Source organism: Gallus gallus, chromosome 3 (genome assembly GCF_016699485.2).
Source record: "Gallus gallus isolate bGalGal1 chromosome 3, bGalGal1.mat.broiler.GRCg7b, whole genome shotgun sequence".
NCBI lineage: Eukaryota > Metazoa > Chordata > Aves > Galliformes > Phasianidae > Gallus > Gallus gallus.
This window is the reverse complement of record NC_052534.1, coordinates 2,504,402-2,522,507: the sequence shown is the minus strand read 5'-3', so window position 1 is coordinate 2,522,507 and position 18,106 is coordinate 2,504,402. Positions and strand designations below refer to the sequence as shown.

The 18,106-nt window shown below is 48.2% G+C and overlaps 1 protein-coding gene and 1 long non-coding RNA gene across 3 annotated transcripts; one reads left to right on the top strand and one right to left on the bottom strand.

Moving 5' to 3' along the window:
• Positions 1–6,785: 6,785 nt before the first annotated feature.
• LOC124417848 lies at positions 6,786–7,952 on the bottom strand. The gene has a single exon (XM_046939332.1). The coding sequence runs from the start codon at positions 7,682–7,684 to the stop codon at positions 7,313–7,315; it is 372 nt and encodes a 123-aa protein (XP_046795288.1). The 5' UTR covers positions 7,685–7,952; the 3' UTR covers positions 6,786–7,312.
• Positions 7,953–8,106: 154 nt separating this feature from the next.
• LOC771303 lies at positions 8,107–17,613 on the top strand. 2 transcript variants are annotated; one of them, XR_006938862.1, is made up of 5 exons: positions 8,107–8,252; positions 8,340–8,462; positions 9,128–9,176; positions 12,864–13,186; positions 16,757–17,613. It is a non-coding gene; the product is annotated as an annexin A4-like (long non-coding RNA). The 2 variants fall into 2 exon arrangements; XR_006938861.1 differs by having other exon boundaries at positions 12,864–17,613.
• Positions 17,614–18,106: the final 493 nt, after the last annotated feature.

Genomic DNA, 18,106 nt, shown 5'->3' with positions numbered 1-18,106 from the left:
GGGAAAAAAAAACAGCAGAAGAGGAGTACAGATGGAGAAGAAAAGTGACAACAGGATCAAGAAAGAACAGCTGAAGTGCAGTGCAGATGCAGAAAAAAAGGTGAGTGAGATTACAAGAAGGAAACAACATCAGAAGAGGAGTGCAGCTACAGGTGAATGAGCAGAGAGAATACAGGGAAGAAAGATAAGGAGTGCAGATGCAGAAAAAAGAGGAGTGCAGTAACAGGGGAAAAAGAGCAGCTGAAGAGGAGTGCAGATGCAGACAAAAGACCAGGGAGGATACAGGGAAGAAGGAGGAGCAGAAATGGAGTTCAGATGCAGAAGGAAGTGGGGACAGGGGATGGAAGAGCAAAAGAGGAGTGAGGATACAGCAAAGAAAGGACAGGAGAAGAAGAGCAAGGATACAGATGAAAAAGCAATGAAGATATATAGAAGATAGAACAGCAGAAGAGATGTGTAGAAGCAGAAGAGGTGTGAGGACACAGAGGAAAGAAGAGCAGAGGAGTGCAGATGAAGTAAAAATAGTAAGGACAAACAGAAGAAAGGACAGCAGAACAGAAGAGCAGATGGAGAAGAAAGATGAGTGAGGACACCAGGGGAAAACAGAAGTAGAAAGCAGATGCAGAACACAGTAGTGAAGAGACAGAATAAAGAACAACAAAAGAGGAGTGAGTATACAGGAAAGAAAGGACAGCAGAAGAGGAGAGCAGATGCAGAAGGAAGAGGAGAGATATAGGGAAAAACAACAATAGAAGAGTGAGAATGCAGAAGAAAGTGCAGGGAGAATACAGGGAAGAAGGAAGAGCCTAAGATGAGTCCCTCAGTGAAGGCAGAGGGAAGAGAGAACAGCACAAGAGTAGAGCTGACACAGGCAACAAAGGAGTGAGGAAGCAGGAAAAAGAGCAGCAGAAGAGGAGAGCAGATGCAGAAAGAGGAGTGAAGACAGGGAAAAAACAACAGAAGAAGTGGAGTGCAAATGCAGACGGAAGAGGAGAGACTAGGCAGGGAAGAAAAGAGTAGAAGAGGAGTCAGGACAGGATGAAGAAAGAACAGGAGAAGAGTGCAGATGCAGAAGAAAGCGGAAACAGGGAAGAAAGAACAGATGAGAGCAGATGTAGAAGAAAGAAGCAAGGAGACTGGGATGAAAAACAGCAGAGGAAAAGAGCAAACAAAGAAAAATAAGGAAGATGGAAGAAAGAACAGCAGAAAAGAGCAGAAGCACAACAAAGAGCAGTGAGGGGACAAAGAACAGTAGAAGACGAGAACACATGTAGAAGAAAGGAGTGAGATATAGGGGGAAAAAAGAACAGAAGAGAACAGATAAGAAAGAAGAACCTAAGAGGAGTGCAGATGCAAATGAAAGTGAGGATAAAAGAAAGAACAGCTGAAGTGAAGAGCAGGTACAAAAGGAGGATGTGTGAGAACACAGGGAAGAAAGAATTGAAGAACTGGAGTACACATGCAGAAGAAAGAAGAGTGAGGATAGAATGAAGAACTAACAGCAGCAGAGCAGTGCAGATGCAGCAGTAGTAGAGGAGTGAGGAAGCAGGAAAAAAGAACAGCAGAAGAGGATTGAGGAGACTGAATAAAGATCAGAAGAGGAGGGGAGATGCAGAAGAAAGAGAGGAGAGGGAAGAAAGAAGAAGAGAAGAGCAGATGAAGAAAAAATACTGAAGATAAAAGGAAGAAAACAGCAGATGCATAAGAAAGAGCAGTGAGGATACAGAAGAAAAAAGTAGAAGAGAAGAGCAGATGTAGAAGAGGAGAAGCGAGGAAGCAGGGAAAACAAGGACAGGAGAAGAAGAGTGAAAAATGCAGAGGAAAGTGCAGGGAGAATACAGGGAAGACAGGGAAGAAGGAAGAGCCGAAGAGGAGTGCTGATGCAGAATAAAGAGTGAAGGCAGAGGGAAGAAAGAACAGCACAAGATGATGCAAACAACAGAGGAGTGGGGAAGCAGGAAAAAGATCAGCAGAAGAGGAGAGAGGACGCAAGAAAACAATAGGAGTGGAGTGTGGATGCTGAAAGCAGAGCAGTGAAAAGAGAATAAAGAAAAGTGAGAGAGTAGTTAGATGCTGAAGGAAGAGGAGTGAGGATACAGGGAAGAAAGGACAGCAGAAGGAGAGTGCAGACGCAGGTGATTGAGTAGTGAGAATACAGGAAAGAAAGAAGATGAGAAGTGCAGATGCAGAAGAAAGGAGTGAGGAGACAGGGAAGAAAGAACAAGAGAAGAGTGAGGATGCAGATGAAAGAGCAGAGGATACAGGGAAGAAGGAAGAGCAGAAATGGGGTCCAGATACAGAAAAAATAGGAGAGAGGAGAGAGGGAAGAAAGAAGAGCAGAGCTGCTGCAGATGAAAGAGGAGTGAGGAAGCGGGGAAAAAAACAGCAGAAGAGGAGCAAAGATGGAGAAGAGCAACGAGGAAACAGGAAGAAAACAGCAGAAGGAGAGATGTGATGCAGAAGAGGAGAGAGGATAGAGAGAAGAAAGAACAGCAGAAGAGAAGTGCAGATGCAGATGAAGGAAGAGTGAGGATACGGAGAAGAAAGAATGGCACAATAGGAGCTGTTACAGGGAGAACTAATGGCCAGCTAAAGAGGAGGGAGGACAGAGGGAAGATGACCCAGCAGAAGAAGATAACACTAAGGGAGAACTTAAGAGTAGATGAGTCACCACATCAGCGGCAAGGGGTAAAGCAGAAACGGGAGAAGAGTGAGGAGGAGAAGAGGAAGACAGGAGTAACAGGCAGGGGAGGACAGAACCGCAGAGCACAGAAGTGCAGAAGAAGGAAGAAGATAAATAATGGTGCAGAGAAAAGAGAGAGAAGAGTATGGAAAAAAAAAAAAGAAGTAGAGGAGAGGAAGACAGCAGAGAGGTGAAGTTAGAAAAGACAGAAGAGACAAAAGAGGGAAGGGGCATTAGGGAAGGGATTCCAAAGGTAGAAAGGGAGAGAAATAAAGATGACAGGAGTTCAACAGTAGGAGAACAGAACATGTAAGAAGTAGGAAGGTGTGTGGAGAGAGCAGAGAGAGAAGATGAGAGCTAATTAGGTCACTAAGAAGAAAGAGGAATATGAATAATTTTTAGTCTCTATTAAAGCTGGATTCTGTTCAGGACATGCAGTTGTTCTGCCTTTTTTTTTTTTTTTTTTTTTTTTTTTTTTTTTTTTTGCATTGCTTGTATTCTTTTAGACAGTTTAACAACTAAAAACATTCAGGAACATTTTCAGAACTTTGTAATGTCCCCTTAATCTCAGCTGCTCTGAAATATCCAACTGATATCAAGTTGGGGGGGGGGGTCACCTCCTTCAAGGCACCCTGCAAATCCACCTCTATATGTTTGACTTTTAAAAACTTACCCTCATGAAGGAACAGAGATGATTCCATATTTGGCCAAGAATCCTCTTCTGCCATCCAGCACCTCCATTTCCAAGTAGGACACCATCACTCCAATCATCACTGGATGTTCCTACACCCTAAAAAGCAAGACAGCCATGGACAGCTGACTACAAAGCCTTCAGAGCAATCACTGACAGACACAAAGCTTACAGATATCCACCATCAGTGACATGCTGTGAGCTGATGTCTCTGGGACCAGTGCACAGCAGCATTTTCTTCAGTGCTTTAATGCCTCCTGACGGCAAACCTCTACTGCCAAAGCATCCTTTGGCCAAGGAAACTGCCATAAATCACAATGCTTTCTGATCTGATTGTACCCATAAAGCATAAAGACAAACAGTGTCTTCCTCCTAAGTACCACCACTTTTACGCAGACTCCTCTCACCCCATAGATACCAACTGCCATCATCAACCAGGAGGAGACTCCATGGGGCAGCAACTGCAGACATAGACATTAGCAATCACAGCTTTAAATTACCCAAGAAACACAAAGGTCTCAACCTAGCAAATAACCACAGAACTACTTACTACTTTCTGAGGAAGAGAACACACAAAACAATACAAAAGAGCAGATATCCAACTGAGCTCCTTCCCTGGGAGCAGACAGCCCTTAAATGAGTTTAGGGAGGGGCGGAACCAGGCTGCACCCCTTGTCCATGCAAGTGAATTGCTTCTACCTGTTCTCCACAGCAGAACAAGATTTAATGAAGATTAAAGCCTGGGAAGTAAAAAGGAGTACTTTCATGTTTCTTTCTCATTTATGTTATCTGACTGCTGTTTGAACCTGGTGGATTTACAGTGGATGTCAGATTGTAAACATTCAGTTACCATGTAAACATTCTTGTCTTTTTTATATAGGAAAAATGGATAATTCCCTACCTAGCTGGGAGAAGTTACTTCTGCTGCTTGAGGCTAGGAAGACCATTCCATGTTAAGCTTGTCACAGAGTTTTCTAAACCATATGTACTGTAAGATGCAAGAAACGTAAAGGAAATTTAACAGCTGTTGTTTTTTCTTTCAGCATTTGGAAGAGGCTGGGCTTGAGTTCCAAACTCTTACAAGAGTCCTTAGGGGTTGTGGAAAAGTTATGTAGGATCTGCACAGGAGAGTGTAACTTCTCCTAGATTGGTCTAGTATATGGTGTGATCTCTAGAGACTAAGCACCATAAGGAATGTTGCTGCTGTCCAGTGCATCAGCTGCACTGACTTGAACTTAATTTGCTATCTGATACCTTGTGATATAAACAAAGCCAAAACTGGAGGCAAAGCCCTACAGTACAGGAAAAAAGGAACTCTAACCTCTAACTTGCCTACGACTCTTCTGAGTCAAGGAGAAGCCAGGGAGAACAAAGAACAAAACTGGCTGAGCAGTCAGGAACCCAACAGTAAAACCATATCTATGCTACTCAGCTGTGGGTGTGAATGCAATAACACGGTGAAATATCGATGACTCCCTTTCACACAGCCAATTTTAATAAAAAGGAGATTATTCCAGCACACACACACACACACAAAAAAAAAAAAAAAAAAAAAGGCAGGTTTTGGTGTCAAAAAGCACGACATACGATAGCCAAAATGTGAGTACTTTCCATTTAGGGTGGTCCGTATCTGTTGTGGAGGAAATTGCCTGGAAAGCAGGACGAAATAGGCTCAAGAAAGCAGTAGAAATGCAGTTTAAAAGCGTGTATCTGGTGCCCTCTTTTGGAAATGCTCATGGTTTTGTGTGTCTCTGCAGTAGGGATTTTCTTTCTGGACTCACAATACGTCTCATAATTATAGAAAATAGGAGTTTAGTTTAGTTTGCAATTTAACCAATTGTTTTCCATAAAACCGCCATGCAATTTGTGAAAGGAGGCAGGTGGGAGACTTTCACTCAATATCTTAGGGGGAGGAGATGAGCTGTTGTGTTTTTGTGTTTGTTTTGCTTTGCTTTGCTTTAGGGAACTAAATTGAATGACAACGTTTAAGGCGCACTCTGTATTTTGTTACAGGATGGTCCCCTGTTAGGCTTGAACTACAACGGAATACTCTCCGATGATTCGTATCTCTTTAACACTGAAATACTATCTGGCAATATAATAGAAAGGATATATGAATATGTCATCCCTGTGTCACAGTAATCATAAGCCCTGTGCATGTGCTACATTTATTACACCCTCCATCATTCTCACAGCCATACACGGGGCTCTGGGCAGCGGACTTATCTGTTGCTGGGGGTCCTGCTGCCACCTCGAGGTACTGAGCCAAACTGCCACCTTATGTGTGAAACGGGAGGAAAAAACAATTCTGAACCCACAGCACCTCAAAGTCCCTTCAAGAGCCCCCAGCTACTGCCCTGAGCCCTCCCTGCTGCCCCTTAAAAACCTCAGGAGTGCCAGTAGTACCTCATGCCTTAGGATGCCCGGTGGATTTCACAAGGATGCATTCATGTCCTGCATCGTGATCACTGGCAAAAATATCCAATGACATTGACCCAATATGGGGGCTCAGGGGTGACATAAAGGGAAACCTGTTGTGCTGCAGTGTGTGCCCAGTGCCTCTGGTCCTGCTGCTGGGCACCACTGGGTGCAGCCTGGCTCCGTCCTCTCTGCACCTCCCTGCAGGGACTGATGGCCATGCCTGGGATACCCCTGAGCCTCCTCTTCTGCAGACTGAGCTGCCCCAGCAGTCCCAGAATCCCACCCCAACCATTTCCCACACAGCGCTAAGGAGGGGAGGGGATTCTGGGGGGAGGAACAGGGTTGGAGGTTGCAGTCCTATGACACTGCCATTTGTGCTGCCCCATCCTTACCCAGAGGTGGGCATGGGGGGGTCTTTGGAGCTGCAGAATGAACTGCAGGCAGAAATGTAGAAAAATGAATGCTAAACATTTAATCATTTAACATACAGAGCAATAAGCAGATAAATGACCATATTCCCAACCAGTTGCCATCCTAACAATCGTTCCCCTCTTGCAGCTTTGTGGGAATGAAATGTTTCTGCATTTAAGACCAGCAAAATTAGTATTTTATGGTCTCTGCTGTCATCTAGTGTCATTTATTGGTACTAACAATTCTTTTTGAGATTCTTTTCATTACAGTAAAAAGGGGGTCTTGAATAATCCCCATCACTCCATCACTTGTCCTTTAGGTAAACTTTCTATATTTATGCATGCTTAGTAGTTAAGATGAAATAATTAATAAGTACAGAAATTGTAACTCTTGTATTTGACTATTGTTGACTATATAGTGTTGACTACCCTGTTTTGTCAAGAGGCCCTCAGCAAAATAACAACCCAAAGGGGCCTCTACACAAGGTCAAGCTGTCCCTCTTCCGGATTAGGAAGAACACAACTGATACTCCCCTACACCTATCCTTCCCAATTTATCTCTATCCAAGGACAGCAGGTGTCCAAGAATAATGATCTAGTATTGACTGACCAAGTGTGAGAAGTTAATTAAATAGCAATATATGCTTAGCTAGCAACAATTTATGTTCAGCCAGTATCCTCATGAGCATCGGGAAGATTGTGAACCTGGAGTACTCAGCCAATGAGGAACCAGGGAAGAAAGAGATAAGCATCGAGTAATAGAGCGTAAAAGATGTAATGCTGTTTTCTGTGTGCTCTCCTGCTTGCAGGAGGCCTGCCATTGCAATTGCGAATAAAATCTGCTTTATCAGAGGTACCGTCCTGATAAATTATTTGGATATTTCCAACAGCTTCCCTCTTTGGGGCCAACATGAAGTGGCTCCGTGTAGGCTTCATGAAGCTCCGGGAGCTCAGCACGGGGACAGAAAGGGATACGGAAAACAGCAGTTGAGGACTCCACCTGCGGGGCAGGAACTCAGCACTCGCTGCTGCTGATTTGAGCCAAGCAAGAACCGAAGGCGCTCGCCTGAACCTCTGCCAGGCTTGAACACGTCTCGACCCGTGGGATCAGTCCCTCTCTTTCAGGGCTGCCCGGCTCAGCCAGGAGCTGCTGCCGGAGACTGGGAGGGTTCCGCTGCTCGTGGTCAGCCGCCGCTTCTCACAGCCCAGCAGTGCCCCGCTGCAACGACGGAGGACAGCTCGGTACCCCCTCCGGAGGATGGCTGGATTCTGACGAGGGACGAATAGGGCCAGCAGGTGCCCCTGCGCCGACTTCCCCTGACCGCCCGGCGACACCCGAGGCACAGGGCAGGCGGCGGCGGGGACGTAGGGCGACGAAGCACCGCTTTCCTCGCACAGAACCCCACAGCTCCACCATCCCGCTGGTGCCATCATGGCGGCTCCAGCTCCGCGGCCGCCCCTTTTCCTCCGCGCTCCCATTGGTCGGTCCGCCGGGGGGGGCGGGCACTCCGCGCGGGGGCCTTTCCCTCCGTCGTCGCGCCGTCATTGCGTCATCACCGCGCGCGTCCCGGATGGTCCCGGCTCGGCTGCCCGTGGCGCTGCCCTGCGCTATGCGCCTGCTCCCAGCGTGTCACTGACTGAATGCCTGCACTGCGCCTGCTGTTTGTTAGCCTGGAGTTGCATCTTGACAGAAGAAACACCTGCACCATGAAAGTGCTGCAGCGGTGTGGAAAACCTCCTGCTTTTACTGACCTTAATTCTCTTGTTCTTGTCTCTCCTTACAGTAAAGTGCATGTGAAACAAGCCTGTGTACTTTGCTGAAAGACTGTATAAATCCATGGAGGTAAACAGATTGTGGAGTAAGATAGCTTGCTTCTTTCTTGCATTTTCATGCTCGAGTCAGCAGCATCATGGCAGTCAAGAGAAGGGAGCTGCAGCCAGTCAGGAAACTGGCTTTTCTTAGAAAGCTCAGGCTTTTCTGCACGTCAGGGTAATACTCAGGAGCAAGCTGCTAATGGATCACTCCATTAATGCAAAAATGCTCTAAGTAAGAACAGCTCCTGCACAAGACCGGGCACTGAAACCTTTGTGTCTGTTGGTGATGGTAGCTGTACGTGGTTGCTTTGCTTTCTAGGGCCTGGAAACAGATGACAACACTCTTATCAGAGTGGTGGTGTCCTGCTCCGAAATAGATGTACTGGATATCAGAAGAGAATTCCTGACTATGTATGGGAAGTCTATCTACTCCTTCATTAAGGTAAACTTGTTGATCTTAGACACAAAAAGTGGGATTTGCTGAGTGCCTTTAAGGAGATGATCCCCCCTTGATACCTCTTGGGTATTTTAGAGTAGCTGAGATTAAGCAGACATTACAAAAACAAATTGAAAATGTTCCTGAATCTTCTTAAATTGTCTAGAAGAATACAAACACTGCAAAAGAATTCTGTGTCTTAAGAAGAATTCAGCTTTAGTAGAACTTAAAAATTATTCATATTCCTTTTTCTTTTCTCAGTAACTCAGTTTGCTCTGGCCTTCTCTCTTCATCTCCTCTACTTTCTTTTTTTCTGCACTCTTCTCCCTCTTTTCTCTGCACCATTCCTTCCCTTCTTCCTCCATTTGCCCTTCCCTCTTCTGCTGTTCCCTCTGTTCTTCCCGCCCTCTCTTTCTTTCCCTTGCCCTTTTTAGATCAGCTCTCCTTACACGTATCGTCTCTTCTGTTTTGCCCTCTTTCTTCCCCCCTCTCGTTCGTTCATCACTCTTCTGTTCTTCCCCCTTAGAAGCTCCTCTCTTCCCTTTTTTCTTTGTTCTGCTCGATCTTTTCTCTCCTTTCCCTCTCTCCTCTCCTCTTTATTGTCCCTGCTCCTCTCTCTATTCTCCACTGTTCCCTTCTTTCTTCTCATTTATTCACCTTTATATTCCCAGGGAGACTGCTCAGGAGACTACAGGAAAGTTCTGCTGAAGCTCTGTGGCGGTGAGGATTGAAGGATTCCTGGTGTATGTCCTTTGTTATGGGAAGGAGGGGATCATAAGGATTTTTCTCAGTTTTTTGTTTGTTTGTTTGTTTGTTTTTCTCTCACTAATTGCTATGAGTAGTGAATTTGATTAATTAATGCTCTGGTTGGGTAATGGCAGTTCCATTTTACGCTAGTAAAAAAAGCCTTGTTTTACTAGCTTTAACCAAATCTATACAAGCTTTGTTATTTCCTTACAAGCTGTCCCTCTGCATTTACCAGTAAATCCTGTCAAATGAAGCAAATTTGGATGCAGAATGTAGGAATTTGCAGAAGGAAGCATTAACTTTGTCATTATATGGAGAGAATGGAGCCTGGCTTCAGCTTTTGGAAGATAATTAAACCCCTCCAAAAAAAAAAATCATCTAAAATACAATCAAATTTGATGTCATAGTGGTCTTTTCCAACCTAAATGATTCTAGGGTCACCAAATCCAACGCCAACCCATTCCCACCATGCCCACTAATCACTTCCATCAGTGCCACACCCCCATGGTCCTTGTAAAGCTCCAACTTCAAGGAAGACGGCCTGAATGAATCCACACGTCTTCACAGAAGTAATGGTGGAAACTCCGATTTATTGCCCAAATCAGCTCATACTTATACAGAAATACAGGATACACATGGCAACTTATGATTGGTTAGCACACAGAAATCATGTGTCTTGCTCGCATAGCATTGGTACAGCATTAATTATCACACGGCTTTTTTCACTGTTCTTCGCATTCCACTGTCTTGATCTCTTCCCAGGCTAGCTACCCCCTTATCTTAACTGAAGCTTCAGTTTTTCTTCCTGCTTTGACAGCTTCAAGGTCTCATAGCCTGGGTTGTGCACATAGCACTCGAGGTCACAAATCCTTGCTCCCTGAGCCACTCTCCTACACCTTCAGGGATGGGGCATCCACAATCTCCTTGGGCAACCCGTTCCATTGTGTCACCACCCTCTGTGTGAAAGACTTCTTCCTAATATTCAACCTAAACCTTCTCTGTCTCAGTTGAAAACAATTCCCCCTTGACCTATCACTATCCACTCTCATAAACAGCTGTTCCCTCTCCTGTTTATATGCTCTCTTCAAGTACTGGAAGGCCACAATGAGGTCTCCCCAGAGCCTTCTCTTTTCCAAGCTAAACAAGCCTAGTTCTCTCAACTTTTCCTCATAAGAGAGGTGCTCCAGCCCTCTGATCATCTTAGTGGCCCTCCTCTGGACGCACTCTAAGAGCTCCACGTCCTTCCTGTACTGGGGGCCCCAGGCCTGGATGCAGTACTCCAGATGGGGCCTCACAAGAGCTGAGGGGGACAATCACCTCCCTCTCCCTGCTGGCCACCCCTTTTTTTAATGCAGTCCTGAACACAGTTGGCCTTCTGGGCTGCAAGCGCACACTGCTGGCTCATGTCCAGCTTCTCATCTACCAGGACCCCCAAGTCCTTCTCCGCAGGGCTGCTCTCAAGGAGATCTTCCCCCAGTTTGTATAAACACCTGGGATTGCCCTAACCCAAGTGCAGCACGCTGCACTTGGCCTTATTGAACCTCATTAGGTTCTCGTGGGCCCACTTCTCCAGCCTGTCCAGGTCCCTCTGGATGGCTTCCCTTCCTTCCAACATATCAACTGCACCACTCAGCTTGGTGTCATCTGCAAACTTGCTGAGGGTGCACTCAATGCCATTGTCTATGTCATTGATTAAGATGTTGAAGAGCACTGGTCCCAAGACCAACCCCTGAGGGACACCGCTTGTGACCGGCCTCCACCCTGACACAGAACCCTTGACAACAACCCTTTGGCTACGTTCAGCCAGCCAATTCCTAATCCACTGAACAGTCCATCCATCAAATCCACACTTCTCCAATTAGAGGGAAGGATGTGGTGAGGGACCATGTCAAAGGCCTTGCAGAAGTCTGGGTAGATGACATTCATTGCCCTTCGCTCATCCACCGAAGCCCTCACTCCATCATAGAAGGCCCCCATATTGGTCAGGCATGATCTGCTCTTGCTGAAGCCACACTGGCTGTCTCGAATCACCTCTTTATCTTGTATGTGCCTTAACACAGCTTCTAGGAGGATCTGCTCCATGATCTTCCCAGGCACAGAGGTGAGGCTCACTGACCTGTAGTTCCCCAGGTCTTCCTTTCTCCCTTTCTTAAAAATGGGAGTAATGTTTCCCTTTTTCCAATCACTGGGGACTTCACCAGACAATCATGATTTTTCAAATATGATGGAGAGTGGCTCGTCAACCACATTAGCCATCTCTTTCAGAACCCTGGGATGTATATCATCTGGCCCCATGGACTTATATACGTTCAGTTTCATGAGGAGGACTCGGACTTGTTCCACCCTTATAGTGGGACAGAAGCCACTCCTCACACCCTCACCTAGAGGCTCATGGTCCTGGCAGCCGGGGGAATCCTAACCACCCATGAAGACTGAGGCAAAGCACTGATTGAGTACCTCAGCTTTTTCTATGTCTGAGGAAGCCAGCTCTCCACTACCTTTCATCTATTACCTGGACCAGGAATCTCCTGTATTATCTGCCACCCACCATGCTGCTATCCCAGCATGGTTGAAATCCCCCATCAGGACAAGAGCCTGCAAGTGTGACACCACCTGTAGCTGAAGCAAGAAGGTCTCATCCACAGCCTCCTCCTGATCTGGTGGCCTATAGCAGACCCCATCCAATAGATGCCCTTTGCTGGACTGATCCTTGATTTTTACCCACAAACTCTCAACCTGATCATGGCTGTTCCTCAGACACAGCTCTTCACAATCTATCCACTTCCTAACATAGAGGGCAACTCTGCCACCCCTCCTACCCTGTCTATCCCTTCTCAAAAGCCTGTAGTCTTCAATCAGGGTATTCCAATTGTGGGATTCATCCCACCATATTTCCGTGATAGCAATTAGGTCATACTTTCCCAATTCCATGATGGTTTCTCGCTCCTCCTGTTTATTTCCCATGCTGCGTGCACTGGTATAGAGGCACTTCAGCTTGGCTATTGGCCTCATTGCCTTACCAGAGGAGCCCTCCCTAATACCTCCAGGACAAGACTTGGGTTTTCCCTTACCACCTCCCAAGGTGAAAGCATTCCCACGCGCTTCTTTGTCACCCAGTACATCCCCTTCCCCCATCATATCTAGTTTAAAGCCCTGCTAAGCAGCCCAGCCAACTTGTTCCCAAGAATATTTGTGGCTCTTCTAGTCAGTCAGCTCCCATTCGCCATCAGCGTTCCTCCTTTCTCAAGGCTGTGTCCCAAGCCTGGTTACAGGTCAGCCTCATAGTCTTGGTCTATCTGCCTTGACTGGTGGGAGTGTAAACCATCAGGTTTGTGTGTCAAGCCTTTGCTCTCAATTAATTGCTGCCATTGGAACGGTACCTATTAAAGAATGACCTGTCCATAAAGCGTGTCTCATCCGCACTGCCTGATGCCTCATAGTAAGCTGCCTTGTTCTGGGGTCATGTACCAAATGTGCCAGCACTGCCTGCTTGGACTCCTGGATAACTCTGCTGTTAGAAACTCTTCTTTTGGTGCCTTTGTGTGATGTGAAATTCCCTACCAATCTCTGAAATACAACTTTCTCCTAAGCCCTACGCTCCTGTCTGCTAAGCTGTGCATTCTTATCACTACAGAACATGGTTCTTATTTGCTTTTGCAGGTGTTTGTAACTGTTGGTGAATAACGCTCTGAAGGCATCACAGACTGCCTGCTTGTCTCTGCAGTGCTCAGGGCTTTTCTGAGCTGCAGGCTCACTGCAGCCCCGTGGCACAGCCTCTCATCTCATGATGGACTGAAGCTGGAGACTCCTGGCAGCAGAGGACGCTCCTGGCCCACAGAAGGGCTCACAGCTCCACTGCAGCTCTACCGACCTCAGTGCTGGTGAGGAGGCTGAGATGCCTCCAAGTGATGAATGCAGTCCACCCAACCTTACACCTTGTGTGGTTCACCATGTGAGGTGACCAGGAAGAAAGGTGGGCACAGGTAATACTGCATCAAAAGCGACTGCAGAGATCTCGGGCTGGTAGTCCAAGGTGTGGGGGCCCATGTGGTGCTGTGGGACAGGTGTGAAAGGAGGGCACTGGTGGTGTGCGCCAGACCTTGGCTGCAGGACTGGCGCTGGTGGCAGGGCCTTGGGTTCTGTGTCTGCAGGATCTATTTGCGGATTGGTGTCTGCTTGGAAGGGATGAGACCCACCTCCCTAAGGGAGGTGAGGATATTTTCATCAGTAGGATGGCAGCTTCACAAGGGAGATTTTAAACTAAGAATGGTGAGGGCTTTTGATCACAGGGATGGGTGATACAAGGGAGAGGGACCAGAAAATCAGCACTTGCAGGGCTGCAAGGAAATGCCTGAAGGCACTGCTATGGGGAGATCCCCATATACGCCTGTGATTGTCTGCTAGATGGCTGTGAGATTGAACCAATTCCTCTCAGTGTTTCACAATACCCGGTGATAAATGACCCGCAAGGACAGAGACATTGGAGCCCTGTAGATTACAAAATGCTTATGCAGCTGAAGAAGGCGGTGGTGGAGGGTGGCGTTATGGGCTCAACTGCACAGCTTTTCCTTGATACTATCAGTATGGCAGGCCCGTTAATCTTTGACTGGCGCCAGGTTGCTAGAGCATGCCCAGGTTCCCATTTATGAGGCTATCTTGCATGAGGAGGGGGAAAAGGTGATATTAGCAGCCCGAGACCCAGCGCACCCGTCACATGGAGCCATGCTAGATATGTTAATGGGTGCTGAAACAGGGTTGACTCCCCAGGACCAGCTGAACCTCCCTGCCGCTGTGATTATTACATCTGCCCAGTTGAGTCGCACCGCTCTGGAGCGCATGCACTCCTTATTGACTGGCTCCCCCAGTTATCTTCATATCAGGCAGGGACCCGATGAACACTTTGGCAGATTTGCAGATTGGGTGCAGACTGCTATCGTGGGGAGCAATCTCCCAGCCGAGGCACAGGATATTGTGCTTCGCGAGTGCTTGCGGTCTGGGGCCCTTCCTGCGTTCAAAACAGCCTTAGCATCACTTCTTTCCTCCGCGACAGCTGGCGAGCTTATTCAGCGTGGGTGCAACTTTGGTAGAGCTCAAGAGGCTCAGCCGGTGGTGCACGCCTTGCAGGTGTTTGCTGCACAGGTCTCTGGTTCTTCTGGCTGCTACAACTGCAAGGCGCCCGACCACAGAGCTCGAGAACGCCCTAATAAGGGAACAACAGGGCCTCTTAACTTGGCGGGGCGGCACTTGTGCTGCTGGGTGTGTGGGGGCTCGCATATCACCCGAAGCTGCCCACAAAGGGGGCGGGGAAAACCTGTCAATCAGGGAAACAAGAAAGCTGGGCCAGACAAGACGGGGAAGGCTCAGCAAAGTTGGAAGCCTGCCTCGGAGTCAGCCCAAGTGTGCCAGGTCCCGACCAAGAGTTTCAATAAAAGCTCATTGGGAAAGAGCGGGAAGGGAGAGCAATAAAACACCTACATCGCTGTCAATAAAAGGCTGCACCCTGCCTGCAGACTGCTGGGTGGTGGGATTGGGGGCCCTGGATTCAGGGGTCCTTGTCCCTCTATAGCAACCCACGAAGGACGGACACCTTGTTGCGTTCCCAGAGACGCTAGCTGCGCTGGCCCAGGAACAGGTATCCCTTGTTGCTCTCACAATGCCCCTTCATGACAGACCATATGTTGACATAAGTGTCCGCGTTCACGGGTTACTTGCCCCCTGTCCACCATCTATTCGTATGGCCTGTACTGTGAACACAGGGGCCGACGTAACGACAATATCAGCCTCACATTGGCCATCCACCTGGCCGTTAGATAGCAAAGTCAACGTGGTGGGTAGAGTAGGTGGCTCTATTACAGGCTATCGGAGTGCACTGCCAGTCACTATTTCTTGGGAGGAAAAGGATGGCACCGAGGTGACTTCTGCTCCCTTACGTCCCTTTATCCTCAGTGTTCCCTTTGAGTTGCTCGGACGGGATGTCCTGGCTGCCATGGGGGCCACCATCAACATAGGAGCCCCACAGGGTTTTTGGTGGGGGCCACTGGGGAGGTCCCTTGCTGGTGATTGCAGTGGCGATCTGACTTGCCTATCTGGACACCCCAGTGGCCCTTAATGAAAGAGAAGCTCACCGCGCTGCATGAACTTGTTGAAGCGGAGGTGCAAGTGGGCCACTTGGTTCCCTCCACTAGCCCCTGGAATAGTCCCGTGTTTGTCATTAAGAAAAGTCCAGGCAAGTGGCGGTTTTTGCATGACTTATGCAAGGTAAACGATTCAATGGAATCCATGGGAGCCTTACAACCAGGGCTGCCACTCCCATCCATGGTACCAAAAGATTGCCAGTGTCTTGTAGCTGACCTTAAAGGTTGTTTCTTTAGCATTCCCCTTCATCCCAATGACTGTAAGCGTTTCGCGCTAACCATTCCATCAATCAACAATGCAGAACCAGCTAAACGTTATGAGTGGGTAATACTCCCCCAGGGTATGAAAAACTCACCAACAATATGTCAGATGTTTGTGCAGCACACCCTCAAGGCTGTGCGTGACACTTGGCTGGGTCTTCTTATCATCCACTATATGGATGATTTGCTGCTAGCAGCTCCTGCACTACCCGAAAACTTATATGAGTGTGTGGGTGTGACATTGAGGGGTTTCGGTCTAAGGATAGGCAAGGACAAGACTCAACATGTTGCTCCCTATTCGTATCTGGGAACGAAGTTGACAGAACGGATGGTCCTGCCACAAAAACTGCTGGTGCCCACAACACAGGTCACGACCTTGCATCAACTCCAGCAGCTGGTCAGCACCCTGCAGTGGCTGTGGCAATTCATTCCCATCACTCCAGCTGAGTTCAAGCAGTTCACAAGGCTTGCTTTGCGGCGACACCAACTTGGCGGCTCCACAGGAGTTACTAGCTCACCATCGTCATCTCCTGTTGTTATTTCTGGAACAGGTCCAAGGTTGGGTGTCCAATAGAGGCCCATATTCTGTTTCAAAAGGATGGGGCTATTATAATTCTGCACCAGCAAATTTCAGGTAATCCCCTCTTATTTGGGTATGTGACCCCTGCTTCAGTTGCCCTTCCCCAGTGGGGTACCCTTTTATCATTGGCTATCACCTGGGCCAGATCAAAAACAGTAGTTGTGGCTGGATACGAGCCAGAGCAGATCATGGTTGAACTGAACCCACAAGCCCTGCACATGTTAGTTCAGGAATCAGTGCAGGTACAAGTGGCCCTGGAAGGATTCTGTAGGCCATTGCAGATCCTCAAGAGTCAACCGCTGCGTCTGCACCTCTGCATGCAGGGACACAAGAGACGCACTCACGGAGTGTAGCTCATGTGGCAATTTATTGCTGCGCAACAAGCCGTTATATACCGTGACACGCGACCGCCCAGGAAACCCATGACCCAGTCCCCCCTCCCATTGTACCACCCTTAACCCCACCTGTTACCCCAACAGTTAGGCCTGTTCTGCTTGTACAACTGTTCAAGAGACCCATGGCCCTCTTGGCTGTGGAGCCATCCCTCAACAAAAGGTGACACCATTCTCCTTTCACAGACTTCAGCTTCAGTGTGACCGTCCACCCTGGGGATATGCTGGCTGTCACTGTGCCCACCATCTGCCACAACGTCACCTGCAGACTCTGCGGAACTTCAATGACCGTCCCCACACTGACCACCTCATCCAGAGCAGCACTGCCACGTGTCACCGCCTCAGTACCGGTCCCAAGTGTTCCCTGTGCCGGCAATCCCCCAGAAGTGAGTGAGTGGGCAGTGGCAACAACCTGGGCTCCTCGCCGAGCCCTGCACAGGTGGCAGTGTTCCAGGAGCACCACCTCTGGCCGCATCCATCCCTCTCCAAAAACAAGCTGATGCTGTTCTCCTGGTTTGAGTGTCTGTGTACAGACTGTGTGACTGCCCGAGGGGAACCTTCCAACAAACTACTGCCTGAACTGAACCGAACTTCGGTGTCATGAGTGTAGCTGCAGATGCAGTAACTGTAATGAAACTGTAACTATCTGAAGACCCACATGCAGAACAAACTGTACAGTGCACAGAAATCACACTGCAACAATGAAGGAATGGGGCCAGGATTGTGTTTTGGTAACAGTGAGGAGGCACCAGCAACAAGTTGTGGATTGGCTGCCCCCCCTATGCTGCACCATGCATTCACGCGTTGGCCACGCGTAGAGTGCATGATCCAGCTCAGGGCATGCAGACATCTCAGGAGGGCAGCAGGGTGAGGTAACTCAAGCAAAGGACACCGCTGCCTCCATGGGGATTCCCACAAGGCCCTGAGCCAACCAGTCCTGCACCTTATGTCCAATCTGAGCTGTGCTGGCTGATGGTCCTTTTGGGATCTCTTACCGGATCAGTAGCTGTGCAATACAGTGCTTAAAAGCTTGCTTTGGCTGACTGTGTGTGAACGTGTGTTCTGTGCAGTGCTTCATCCCCGTGTCCCAACACCCTGACACAGCGGTGCTCCATGCTGTCCTGTAGGCTGTTGTGCAGAGCGCAGTGCTGTGGAGCTGTACTTCCCGACCCTGTGCTCTCCAGTACTCCTGTGTGAGTTCTGCCTTCCCCAGAAAACTCTTCCAAGGCAGTGCTGGTGCACCCCTGTGCATGCACACGCATATGAAGAAACAAGCACTGACATGCAGACACTGATTTGCACACACCCCTGTACATGCACACGGACATGTATCCACACACCTGCACACACCCACAGACAAACACATGCACACATGTGCAAGATCACCTTTGCTGACATCCATGGGCACACACATACATCTACACGCATGTACACACACGTGCAAAATGACACATCCATGTTCAAACACCTCCTGGCACACACACACCGATATGTATGCACACATTTGCAAGCCTACCTTTGCACACACATGCACGT